The 12,145-nt window shown below is 50.7% G+C and overlaps 1 protein-coding gene across 2 annotated transcripts in view; it reads left to right on the plus strand.

The window, feature by feature from the left end:
- Nucleotides 1–9,409, plus strand: part of IKBKG (inhibitor of nuclear factor kappa B kinase regulatory subunit gamma) — a 28,586-nt gene extending 19,177 nt beyond the window's left edge. Inside the window, exon 10 of one of the 2 annotated variants that reach the window (XM_030934426.1) lies at nt 9,369–9,409. In XM_030934426.1, the coding sequence (XP_030790286.1) occupies nt 9,369–9,394 (26 nt within the window). In that variant the 3' untranslated portion in view covers nt 9,395–9,409. Of the gene's footprint in view, nt 1–1,757; nt 5,785–9,368 lie in introns of those variants that run through there. The other variant, XM_030934427.1, reaches the window with a different exon arrangement.
- Nucleotides 9,410–12,145: the final 2,736 nt, after the last annotated feature.

A 12,145-nucleotide genomic window follows, 5' to 3' on the forward strand; every position in this document is an offset into this window, starting at 1 on the left:
TGCAGATATCTTTTCCTGCTTTGACCTTGCTACTAGTGTTTCTTTGTTTTTTGTTTTGAGACAAGGTCTCTGTCTGTCACCCAGGCGGGAGTGTGGTGGCACAATCAGAGCTCACCGCAGCCTTGATCTCCCAAGCTCCAGCAGTCCTCCTGCCTCGGCCTTGCGAGTAGCTGGGATCACAGGCGCGGGCCACCACACCCTGCTAAACTACTGTGCTTCTCGGCCTCGAAGTTTTTTTTCTTTGTGTAGTCACATTTACCCATTTTTTTCCCCTTTTACTACTTTGAGTTTGAAGTCGTCATGACCACCTCATGGTCTGATGGAAGGATGCTTCACACACGAGCACTTTTCTTTTTCCAACACCGAAGCATGCTTTTGTCTTCACCAAGAGTGTTGCTGCTCAGTGTGACCGGTGGTGGCTGTTTCATCACATTCCAGAAGTTTGTGATACTGTTTCCTACACTGGCCCCAATTATGAAGAACGGATGACTGTACTTGTTTTACAAGATTCTGGAAATTTCCTAGGATGTCAGAGCCCTGGGCATTAACGCTGCAATTGTAGCAAAGGAAACAAAGTTGGAAGTTGACTCCCCAGCACCCGGGCCTGCCTTCCTGCTCTCCTCCAAGCTGCCCTGGTTGGGAACGGGATGTTGTGAATCCACCCCGAGGCTTCCTCACAGGGCCTCCTGCTATTTGACAGTGTGAGGCTGGCTAGAATTGGGATATGAAGCCTTCTAAAAATTAACCTGGCCTGAGGGCTTTCTCAGCATCTGGGGGTGGGGTGTGGGGGGGAGTGATCTTTCCCCTTCTTCAAGCCAGGTGTCCATCAGATTGTACTTGGGAAACTGTGAAAGGCACAGACAGCTTCTCTGCTCACGGGTGCTGCACTTAAATCCTAATCTTGCAATTTTTCTACAAGAGCACTTTACATTTTTTTTTTGGAGGGAGGGTGTATGAGTGGACTGTGGCTGCTGTAACAAAGTACTGCACACTTGGGGCTGAAAACAACAGAAACTCCTTCACAGTGTTGGAAGCCAGAGTCTGCAATCAAGTTGTCAGCAAGGCTGGTTTCTTTTCTTTTTCTTTCTTTCTTTCTTTTTTTTTTTTTGATAGAGTCTTGCTCTGACACCCAGGCTGGAGTGCAGTGGCGCCATCTCAGCTCACTGCAACTTCCGCTCCAGGGTTCAAGCAATTCTTGTGCCTCAGCCTCCCGAGTAGCTGGGATTACAGGTGCCTGCCACCACATCCTGCAAGGCTGGTTTCCTCTGCAGGCGCCAAGAGAGTCATTTACGGGCCTCTGTCTCAGCCTCTGCTGGTTGCTTATAGAGCCATCACCCCAGTCTCTGCCTCTGTCATCACACAGTCTCTTCCTCTTCGTCTGTGTCTTCCCTTTTGTCTCATAAAGGACACCAGTCACTGGATGTAGGGCCCACATGAATAATCCAGGATGATCTCCTCATCTCGGCATTCTTTACATCTGGAAAGACCCTTTTCCCAAAGAAGGTCACACCCATGAGATATGCACGTATCTCTTCAGGGCCACCACACCACCCAGTATGGGGACATTCTCCAGAGCACACAGATGAGGGCAAATGCAGCAGCAGTGCCTGGGAGCTGGAAGAACCCACCGCCCTGCCTCCTTCCTCCTCTGGTAGCACGGTGTAGGGTTGACCGTATTCCAGACACCAAGGATTTAAAACCATACCATTTGCCCAGAAGTAAGGCATTCGAAGGTTTTCCTTTTCGGCTTTACTTAGGTTGAGCTTCCAGAACAACTGGTCGGATTACTCTTGGGAGGGAACCAGCCTGCCTGCCCTATTGGCTGCGGCCCCTTGATGCACAAGCCAGAACCCCGTTCCTCCTGGAGCTTGTGGCGTTCTCTGGTGTTTATGCGCGCTCCCCCTCCTGCCAACCAACGCACGAGAGCAGTGCGGGTGACCAGTAAGCACAGTGAGAAGGTGTTTCGCCCTCATCGGTAACTAAAACAACACCAAGTCCAACAGCAAGCCAAAAGTGATCTGAAAATGGCAACTGATGAAGCCGTAGGTGAGCACTCTGCCGGCAAGGTGCAGGACAGAGGCCTTGCAATGCCGTCCCTTCCGAGGGGGCCATTTGCTGGGATGGAGCAAGCCCGTAGGCAGCGTCCTCAGCCCTGGTGCGTAACCCTAAGAGAGAGTCGGGCACTCACGATGACTCTGGCTTTGGGGAGGCGCTTCACTTCATCGTTTGTAGCTGCCAAAGGTTGGGGTAAGATAAGAGGCTGCATATGTAACGACGTGGCCCGGCACAGCTGGCATTTTGAGCATCTCACACGCAACATGCCTTATAGCATGTTGGTGTGAACAGGCTAGGTGCCAAACTTATGGATAAAGCGTGACCCCAGTAGAGAAGTAAAAGCTCTGAGTGCACACCCTGCTAACATTTGGAGGGACGTGAGTAGCTGGGTGGCCAGTAATGAGAAGTTTCCCTTACATGTTAATATATTTCCTAAATGCTTATAATTTGCACGCATTCCTTTGATACACACAATACGTCTTTCCACACAGTGGCTCGGGTGTTAACGCAGCTTGGTTTTCTTCTGTGCCAGTGGCAGGGAAGAGCTCACTGTTGACACAGCCGGTCAGCAAGGCACGGGCAGGGGCTTACCGTGTCTCCTGGGGCTGCCGTGACCAAGTACCACAGACTTCGGCGAGGCCGAAGCCCCAGAAACGTGTGGCCTCCCGGTTCCGGAGGCCTGGAGGCTGAGCTAGCGGTGGTGTCTGCAGGGTGAGCTCCCCGCCAGGGCCGTGAGGGAGCGGCCTTCCAGGCCTCTCCCCGGCGCCGGGGGCCCCCGGCGGCGCCTCTCCAGCCTCCACCTCCGTCATCCCGTGGCCTTGTCCCCGCGGGCCTCTGTGCCTGTCCTCCTCTTTTGACAAGAACACTGGAGATACACAAAGATACACAAAAGTGGGCCTTTGTTCAAGCTGGGAAAAGAGATTTTCTTCAGAAACCCCTGCTTGTGGGGGAGAGAGCTGAGCTCCGTTCCCGCCCCAGCAGAGGCGACCTGGCTTTGCTAAGGGAGGATGAGGGAGTCGGGAGGGGGCGAGTGGAGGCTCAGGTGAAAGATGACAGGGCAGCCAGCGTCCTTGCCACGAGGCCAGCCGTGTGTGGGAGCTGCTGGTGCTTACCAAGGTTGGGATTCTTCCCTCCCGTGGAGACTGGGAGACCGGGCCCCATGCCTCCTGAGGTTTCCATTTCCAAGGAGTGGCTGCGGGGCCCTCGGGAAAGACCCTGGGTTGTGGGTGCTACGCAGATGTCTCAAAGGGACAGGCTAAGCCCTTGCTAGTAAATGCTGTAAGAAAGGGAGGTCAGGTGTTGGCCGGAACAGACAGTAAATGCTTTGGACAGCCCTGAGCATTTCCAGACGGGAACTCACTCAAAAGGGGGCTGGGGCGTCCCAGGGGCACGGCCTTAGGCTCCCAGAGGCCCCGTGAGGTGGTGGCCGGGTGTCTTCGTGCAGGGGTTTGAGTGGAGCGTGCCTGCCGAGACGCTCTGCAGTTCCTAGCACCATCATTTTCTCCTCCTCAGACCCCTTGGTTCTCCTCCCACGCCCCAGCAGCTGCTTCGCAGGCTCCTTGCTGGTTCCTTTGTCTCCGAGCTGAGTCCTGAATTCTCTTCCTCTCCTTGCTCAGACGCCCCCACTTTGTGACCTCGTCCATCTTCAAGGCCTTGATGCTGATGACAGATTTCTATCTTCCAGTCCTGATCTGTTCCTTCATGAAAATGAGCCCAGTAGCCCGTCGAAGCCAGAACTGGACTTTTAGCCCCCACCCCCTGCCAACTCTACCCTTTCCCTCATCCCCAGTTGCTTAAGCCAAAGTGGATTCCTCTTCCTCTCATGATCCAAACTCCTGAGTCCCTTCACCTTTTGCCTAGACTATCACGGCGACCTCATTGCTGCTTTCACAGTGGAGAGCGTGGGCTCCCTGTGATCTACTCTCCACACGGCAGCTGGTGTCATCTGGTAAACCCTTGCTGAAACCCTCCCATGCCCTTCAGTTGCCCTGGAAACCTGAACTCCATCCGCAGTCTGGCTCCCAGAGCCCCCACGCCACTGGCACTCACGTTATGTCCCTCTCCTGCTGGCCCGCTGCACCCAGCCGCACCACATGCTGGCCGTACCACATACACGCTGGCCAATTTTGGCCCTTCCTCGAACACGCGGCGCTTGTACCTGTTGTCCCCTCATCTTTGCATGGCCGATTTCTTTTTCTCATTCAGCTCTAAGTTTAAATCTTCAACAGTTCTAAGTGGATCACCTTCTTCACCTTAAAGTCCTCATCCTAAATCACACTGCGCTGTTTTAACTCCCTGCTTGGCAGCAAATGGCCTCATTTATTCTGCTTTGTTTTCTCTCTCCTTCCACCAGAGGGAGAGCAGAGGCCTCCTCCAGCTCAGTCAGGCACCATCCCCTGGAACAGCGGTCCCCAACCTTTTTGGCACTGGGGACTGGTTTTGTGGAAGACAAGTTTTCCACAGACGGGGGTGGGGGGTGGGGTGACGGTTCAGGGATGAATGTTCCCCTTCAGATCATCAGGCATTAGTTAGATGCTCATAAGGAGCACACAACCTAGATCCCTCATACACGCAGTTCACAATAGGGTTTGCGCTCCTGTGAGAATCTAAGGCCGCCGCTGATCTGACAGGAGGCAGAGCTCAGGCGGTCACGGGAGCAATGGGGAGCGGCTGTACATACAGATGAAGCTTCACTCGTGTGCCCGCCACTCGCCTCCTGCTCTGCAGCCCAGTTCTTAGGCCACAGACCGGTATCGGTCCACGGCCAGGGGGTTGGGGACCTCTGCCCTAGAACGACGCTCAGCACAGCCACACTCGGTACACATTTCTTGGTGGCCTGAGCTTGTCTTGAAGCTCCATCAGGATTTCTCGGTCAATATTTTTGTAGACCCTACCCTGTCACCGTAAGTGGTGCTTGGTAGAAATGACTGTATTAATGTGATAGAGATAACATGGAAAACCCATGGTAGAGAGCATGGCGACTAACTTGGGGGGACTTCTTGTTGCCTTTTTTTTTTTTCATTTTTGCAGCAATGCAGATATTGTCATATTGCTGGGGCTGGTCTCAAACTCCTGGGTTCAAGCAATCCTCCCACCTGTGCTTCCCTAAGTGTTGGGATTACAGGCGTGAGCCACTGTGCCCTGCATGGGGGGACTTCTTATAAGCATTTTTATTTATTTATTTGGAATTCGGATGCATAGATCACGTTGGCCTGATAATGTATGCGCAAGAGCACAGACTCTGGGGTCTTATGGACAAGCCCCACTCTGGCCCTTGCTTAATCTCTCTGAACCTTAGTTTCCTCATCTGTAAAAAGGGCAGAAATGCCATCCGTGTGCAGCAGAGTACTGATGAAAGGATGGATGCAATGCTCTTACGGCAGTGCCCGACCCAAGGCACAAGGAAAAACCACGAAAGCAATTCCAATTTACACCATGCCCCAAATTGGATTTTCCATTCGACTATAATTCCTCCCAATAAGGGCTCAAAACGTTGTCTCAGGGAAGGCGATTGGTGGTTGGTTGCCCACGGCTGGAGGAGTTGGGAGACAACGGGGAGTGACTGCTAATGGAGACAGGGTTTCCTTTTGGGATGTAGAGAGTGTCCTGAAGCTGGTCATGCTGATGGTTGCACGTATCTATTAATATACTAAAAGCCATCCAATTGTACACTTTAGACATGTGAATTGTGTAGCGTGTGAATTAAACCGCAAGTTGTTATTTTAAAAATGCTGTCTAGGACAACTGTGCGCCTCCTGTAAGCTCCCATGAAAATGCAAATGAAGCCGGGCATGGTGGCTCACGCCTGTAATCCCAGCACTTTGGGAGGCTGAGGCAGGCGGATCACAAGGTCAGGAGATCGAGACCACGGTGAAACCCCGTCTCTACTAAAAATACAAAAAATTAGCCGGGGGCGGTGGCGGGCGCCTGTAGTCCCAGCTACTCAGGAGGCTGAGGCAGGAGAATGGCGTGAACCCGGGAGGCGGAGCTTGCAGTGAGCCGAGATCGCGCCACTGCACTCCAGCCTGGGCCACAGAGCGAGACTCTGTCTCAAAAAAAAAAAAAAAAAAAAAAAAAAAAAAAAAAGAAAATGCAAATGAAGACACAGAAGAAGATCAACATTGAACATTTACACCATCACCTAAAGCTATGTTTGACAGGTGACCTTTTTTTCCTTCCTTCCTTCCTTCCTTCCTTCCTTCCTTCCTTCCTTCCTTCCTTCCTTCCTTCCTTCCTTCCTTCCTTTCTTCCTTCTTTCCCTCTTATTCCTTTCTTCCTTCCTCCCTCCCTTCCTTCTCTCCTTCCTTTTTTCCTTATTCCTTCCTTCCTTCCTTCCCTCTCCTCCCTCCCTCCCTCCCTCCTTCCTTCCTTACGTTTTTAACAGTAGAGACAGGATCTCACTGTGTTGCGCAGGCTGGACTTGAACTGCTGGAATCAAGTGATCCTCCCACCTTGGCCTCCCCAAATGCTGGGATTACAGGCTTGAGAACTGGCAGGGAGACTGGGCGACTGACTTTGTCTTGTGAAGCAGAGTGACCCTACTCTGTCCTTTCCTCAGAGACTCAGGGTTGGTACCAACCAGGAAACTAGCAGCTGCTCTTGTACTGGGCCCAGGTTGCTTTCTCTATAGTCATTGAGAGGCAAACCCTCAAACAGAGAGTGTGTCAGCAGGGGGCAGGCAGCTGATGGATGTCATTGTACCCTTGGGGGAAGAGAACTCAGCAGGCAAAGGAAGTGGGGGAGATCCAGGGATTCCATCGGTCGCGTTGGTTCTGAGTTTCGCAGGCCTGAGGGGAAGGGGTGGGATTTTCTTTCTGAGTCTAGGAGAGCCTAAGTCGATAAATGTGTGCTATAGCTGGAAATAAGTCTTCTCCTGCACCTAGTGGGCGGTGGCCAGGGTGGTCTGTCTGTCCATCCCCAAAAGCATTGCAAGACCTGCCATCTGTTTCTGGTGATACTGGCTGGTATTATTGAGACCGATATTTCTGCTGAAAATAACTGCAAATGAAACAGTTTGAGACTGTTCAAAACAACTGAGAACCAGCAAGCGAGCAAAACCTGAGAGGAAGTGAGAATCCAAGAAGAAGTACGCCACTGAAGCTGCTTATTTCCCGAGGACGCTGGGTGACCTGGGCAAACTTGGGTTTTGGTTCTGGAGGCCGTCCAGGCAAGGGAGGCAGCAGGCAAGGCCCAAAGCCTTTGTGAAGTGTGGAGAGTTGAAGAGCAGCCCTCACTGCATTAAAGAAACCCCACCCCAGCTCCGTAGACTGCGGGGAAGCAGGAGATGAAAGGAAAGGGAAAACACCCATCTGCAAAGTTGTGGCCAAGGGCCAGGTTCTGTGCAGACTCGCAGTCTAGGTTTTCCTGGTGGGGCCATTCAATGGCCCTCAAGTCCTAAATTTGGTCTGAGGTGGTCCTGGGCCGACAGTACCCATATGAGTTTCCTAGGGCTGCCATAAGAAACGGTCACAAACTGGGGGGCCAAAAACAACAGAAATGGATTCTCCTGTGGTTCTGGAAGCTACAAGTCTGGAATCCAGCTGTCAGCAGGCTTGGTTCCTACTGGAGGGTTTGTGGGAGAATCTGTTCCATGCCTCTCTCATAGCTCCAGGTGGTTTCTGGCAATCCTTGGCACTCTCTGTCTTGTAGAGGCACCGCTCCAATCTCTTTGCCTCCTTCTTCGTGGGGTCATCTTCCCAGTGTGTCTACCTCTCTCTCCTATGAGGACACTAGTCATATTTGATTAGCCCCCACCCCAATCTAGTATGACCTTAACTTGATTACATCTGCAAAGACCCTATTTCCAAATCGGGTCACATTCCCAGGCACCCAGGTGTTAGGACTTGAACATCCCTTTTTGGGGGACACAGTTCAACCCACAACGGTTATCCCAATGGATGTGTGGATTTGTGGGAGTCTAGGGTTGAGATGCAGTTCCATAAAAGTTCCTGAACGAGAGCGTGTCCTTTGCAGGAGCATGGATGGAGCTGGAGGCCATTGTCCTTAGCAAACTAACGCAGGAACAGAAAACCAAATCCCACATGTTCTCACTTATAAGTGGGAGCTAAATGATGAGAACACACGGACACGTAGAGGGGAATGAAGCACACTGGGGCCTTTTGCAGGGCGGAGGTTGGGAGGAGGGAGAGTATGAGGAAAAATGGCTCATAGTTACCAGGCTTAATACCTGGGTGATGAAATAATCTGTGCAACAAACCCCCATGACACACGCTTATCCATATAACAAACCTGCACATGTACCCCTGAGCTCTTAAAATAAAAAGAGCGATGTATTAATATAAGAACTTCAGGAGCACTGGGGAAAGAAGTTCTTAATGATAATGAGCAGTGCACATAAAAACTAAGCACACCCGGGGCAGGAAAGAGACCATGAGACTAAGAGTTCAGATGCTGGAGGCTGGGTGCAGCGGCTCACACCTGTAATCCCAGCACTTTGGGAGGCCAAGGTGGGCAGATCATAAGGTCAGGAGATCTAGACCAGCCTGGCCAATATGGTGAAACCCCGTCTCTACTAAAAATACAAAAATTAGCCAGGTGTGGTGAGGCAGGAGAATCACTTGAACTCGGGAGGTGGAGCTTGCAGTGAGCCGAGATGGTGCCACTGCATTCCAGCCTGGGCGACAGAGTGAGACTCAAAACAGATGCTGGAGCCACCACACAGATGACAGAACAACTGAACTTTAAAAAATAAATAAATAGGCCGGGCGCGGTGGCTCAAGCCTGTAATCCCAGCACTTTGGGAGGCCGAGACGGGCGGATCACGAGGTCAGGAGATCGAGACCATCCTGGCTAACACGGTGAAACCCCGTCTCTACTAAAAAATACAGAAAACTAGCCGGGCGAGGTGGCGGGCGCCTGTAGTCCCAGCTACTCGGGAGGCTGAGGCAAGAGAATGGCGTAAACCCGGGAGGCGGAGCTTGCAGTGAGCTGAGATCCGGCCACTGCACTCCAGCCTGGGCGACAGAGCGAAACTCTGTCTCAAAAAAAAAAAATAAATAAATAAATAAATAAATAAAAAATAAAAACCCTTGAGAATATCTGCAGGGAATAGGGAATATATATATTCAAAAAGTAACAGCTGTCTTACTTTGTATTTGTTCGTTTATTTATTTATTTGAGACAGGGTCTCACTCTGTCACCCAGGCTGGAAGGTAGTGGCACAATCACAGCTCATTGCAGCTTTGACCTCCCGGGCTCAAGCAATCCTCCCGCCTCAGCCTGTGGAGTAGCTGGGATTACAGGCGTGTACCATCACGCCCGGCTAATTTATTTTTATTTTTATTTTTTTGCAGAGATGGGGTTTCGCTATGTTGTCTAGGCTGCTCTCGAACTCCTGGGCTCAAGCCATCCTCCCACCTTGGCCTGCCAAAGTGCTGGGATTACAGGCGTGATGAACTCAGTTTATTTTTCTCTTTCTAAAAACTACCTACTTGCTTTCTCTGTGCCCGGAAAAGCCTTCAAAGCAATACTAATGCGTCGTAGCTGGCACCAAGACTGTGGACTGAAGTGCTCCTGCTGAAGGTAAATTTGAGACATGACCACAGCGTTTGTCAAGAGGACACTGCTGCCAACCAGTTTGAGTTGCCATTGGCTACGAATGGAGCATCAGAAGGAACAATGGCCCTTCCTGCCGGCTGCTCTGCCGGTCTTCCTTCCCGCCTCTCTTCCTCAATCCTGTCCTTCTCCCCATCTTCTTCCAAAAGCCCCTGAGATTGGGGGCCCACTCAAGGCAAGTGTGGAGGGCGGCTGGGGACCAGTGTGAAGCATGATCCTCCACTGAGCGCAGCAGTGTCCTGCACAAGGAAGTTTTGTGGAGTAAGGAAGGGAGTCGGCAAGGGTGACAGTGTCCTGGGGAGGGGTCAGGGGTCCAAGAGAGGAACGTGTGCCAAGTTGGGTGGTGACCTGATGGGCTCAGATGATTGACTGGCTTTGCAGTAAATATATGAGTGATGTAGGGACCTGGCTTTCTCACCATTTGGAAAAGGAGTTGCAGATATGAAAAGGGAGAAGGCTTGAATGTGGGTTCGATTTGGAGTTGTTGGTGTGAACTCATTGATCTAGTCTGAATGTTTGTCCCCACCCAAATCTCATGTTAACTTGTAATCCCCAGGGCTGGAGGTGGGGCCTGGTAGGGGGTGTTTGGGTCACGGGGGTGGATCCCTCATGAATGGCTTAGTGCTGTCTTCGTGATAGTGAGTTCTCGAGAGATCTTGTCATTTTAAAGTGGGTGGCATTCCCCCCTCCCCCCCCCCCACATTCTCATTCTCTCTCTCTCTCTCCCTCAGTCGCTCCTGCTTTCGCCATGAGATACACAAGCTCTCGCTTTGCCTCCCACCACAAGTAGAAGCTTCCCGAGGCCTCTCTAGAAGCCGGGCAGATGCCAGCACTACGCTTCCTGCAGAGCCTGCAGAACAAAGAGCCCAGTATATCTCTTTTCTGTATAAATTACCCAGTCTCAGGTATTTCTTTATAGCGGCACAAGAGTGGCCTAATACACTGATGGCTTTCAATGTACAGATAGGTATAGAAATAAACATAGCTGTAATGTAGGGCTGTGGGTATGCATATGTCTCAGCTCCATCACTTAGAAGGCCTGGGACCATCTCAATAGCAGTTGAGTCGACTTAGCGCCTGGGTCTCGATTTCTAAACAACAGCCTTGATTAAAAAGAACAGAGCTCATTAGAGAAATGACTGATTCCAGGGCTAGGGCAGAGAAAGTCCAAGATTAACTGGATCATCTTGTTGTCCCAGAAAAATAAGGAAGTGCTTAAAGAACAATGGAGACACATTTAGCTGGACTAAGAGAGAGAGAGAGAGGACTAACATCAGAAACGAAAGTAGGCACGTTACTACTGACCTTGCAGAAATAAAAGTATGCATGAGAGTACGGAAACGTATGACTTCCTTTAACTTCATTCTCCTTTACTTCTGAGTTGGTCAAGAATTAGAAGCAAGAGTTTGGGAACACTTTGCTAAAAGGGTTTCTATTCACTGCTGCAGATATAGCTAAGCTATACATATATAGATATAGATGATAGAGATAGATAGAGATGATAGATAGATAGATAGATACAGACAGAAGACCGGGTCTCACTTTGTCACCCAAGCTGGAGTGCAGTGGCGTGAACATGGCTTACCGCAGACTTGACTTCCTGGGCTCAATACCATCTTCCCGCCTCAGCCTCCAGAGTAGCTGGAACCACAGGCGTGCGCCACCATGCCTGGCAAATTTTACAATTTTTTGTAGAGAGTAGGTACAGCCATGTTGCCCAGGCTGCTCTCGAACTCTTGAGCTCAGGCAATCCGCCCAGCTCAGCCTCCCAGATTGTTGGGATTACAGGCGTAAGCCACCATGCCCGGCCAATTGCAGCAATAATATTCTTTTGCAAAAAATTTGTTCACTGTTGGTACCGAAGAGCTGTTGAACATCCTATTATTGGACAGGAAGCATTTGTCATGGTACAGGCCAGGGTTTTCTGCCCCAATCAGGGTCTGATGTTAGGAGGTACGTGGAGAGATGGGTAACCCTAACAGTGTCACCGTTTTCTTACTTTCCCCCAACAACTCATCTCATTTATTCATGTTTGTGTTTTGCAGACAATCGAAAATAACACATCACAGTTACAAGCGCCATTACATATAGTGGTAGTTTTTCTGATCCTAGACAAAGACCACTTGAGTTTATTACAACCCCTATCAGCCATGGTACTTTGGGCCAGTCACTCAGCCTCTCTTAGGTTTAGTTTCCACGTCTATGAATAGGATGACAATCATATTCTGCATGCTTGCTCTGAGGATGGAAAACATCATTTCCCTTTTTTTAGAGTCAGGGTGTCGCTCTGTCGCCCAGGCTGGCGGGAGTGCAGTTGTGCGATCACGGCTCACTGGAGCCTTGACCTCCTGGACTCAAGTGTTCCTCCCACCTCAGCCTCCCGAGTAGCTGGGACCACAGGCAAGAGCCACCGTGTCTAGCGGAAAAGACAGTTTTTATAATGACTTTTATCTCTTTCATTTCTTGACAAAACCATGTTTTTGTTCACTACTTCAAGGTGAATGATGTCCTTCGG

Source organism: Rhinopithecus roxellana, chromosome 7 (assembly GCF_007565055.1).
Source record: "Rhinopithecus roxellana isolate Shanxi Qingling chromosome 7, ASM756505v1, whole genome shotgun sequence".
Classification (NCBI taxonomy): Eukaryota; Metazoa; Chordata; class Mammalia; order Primates; family Cercopithecidae; genus Rhinopithecus; species Rhinopithecus roxellana.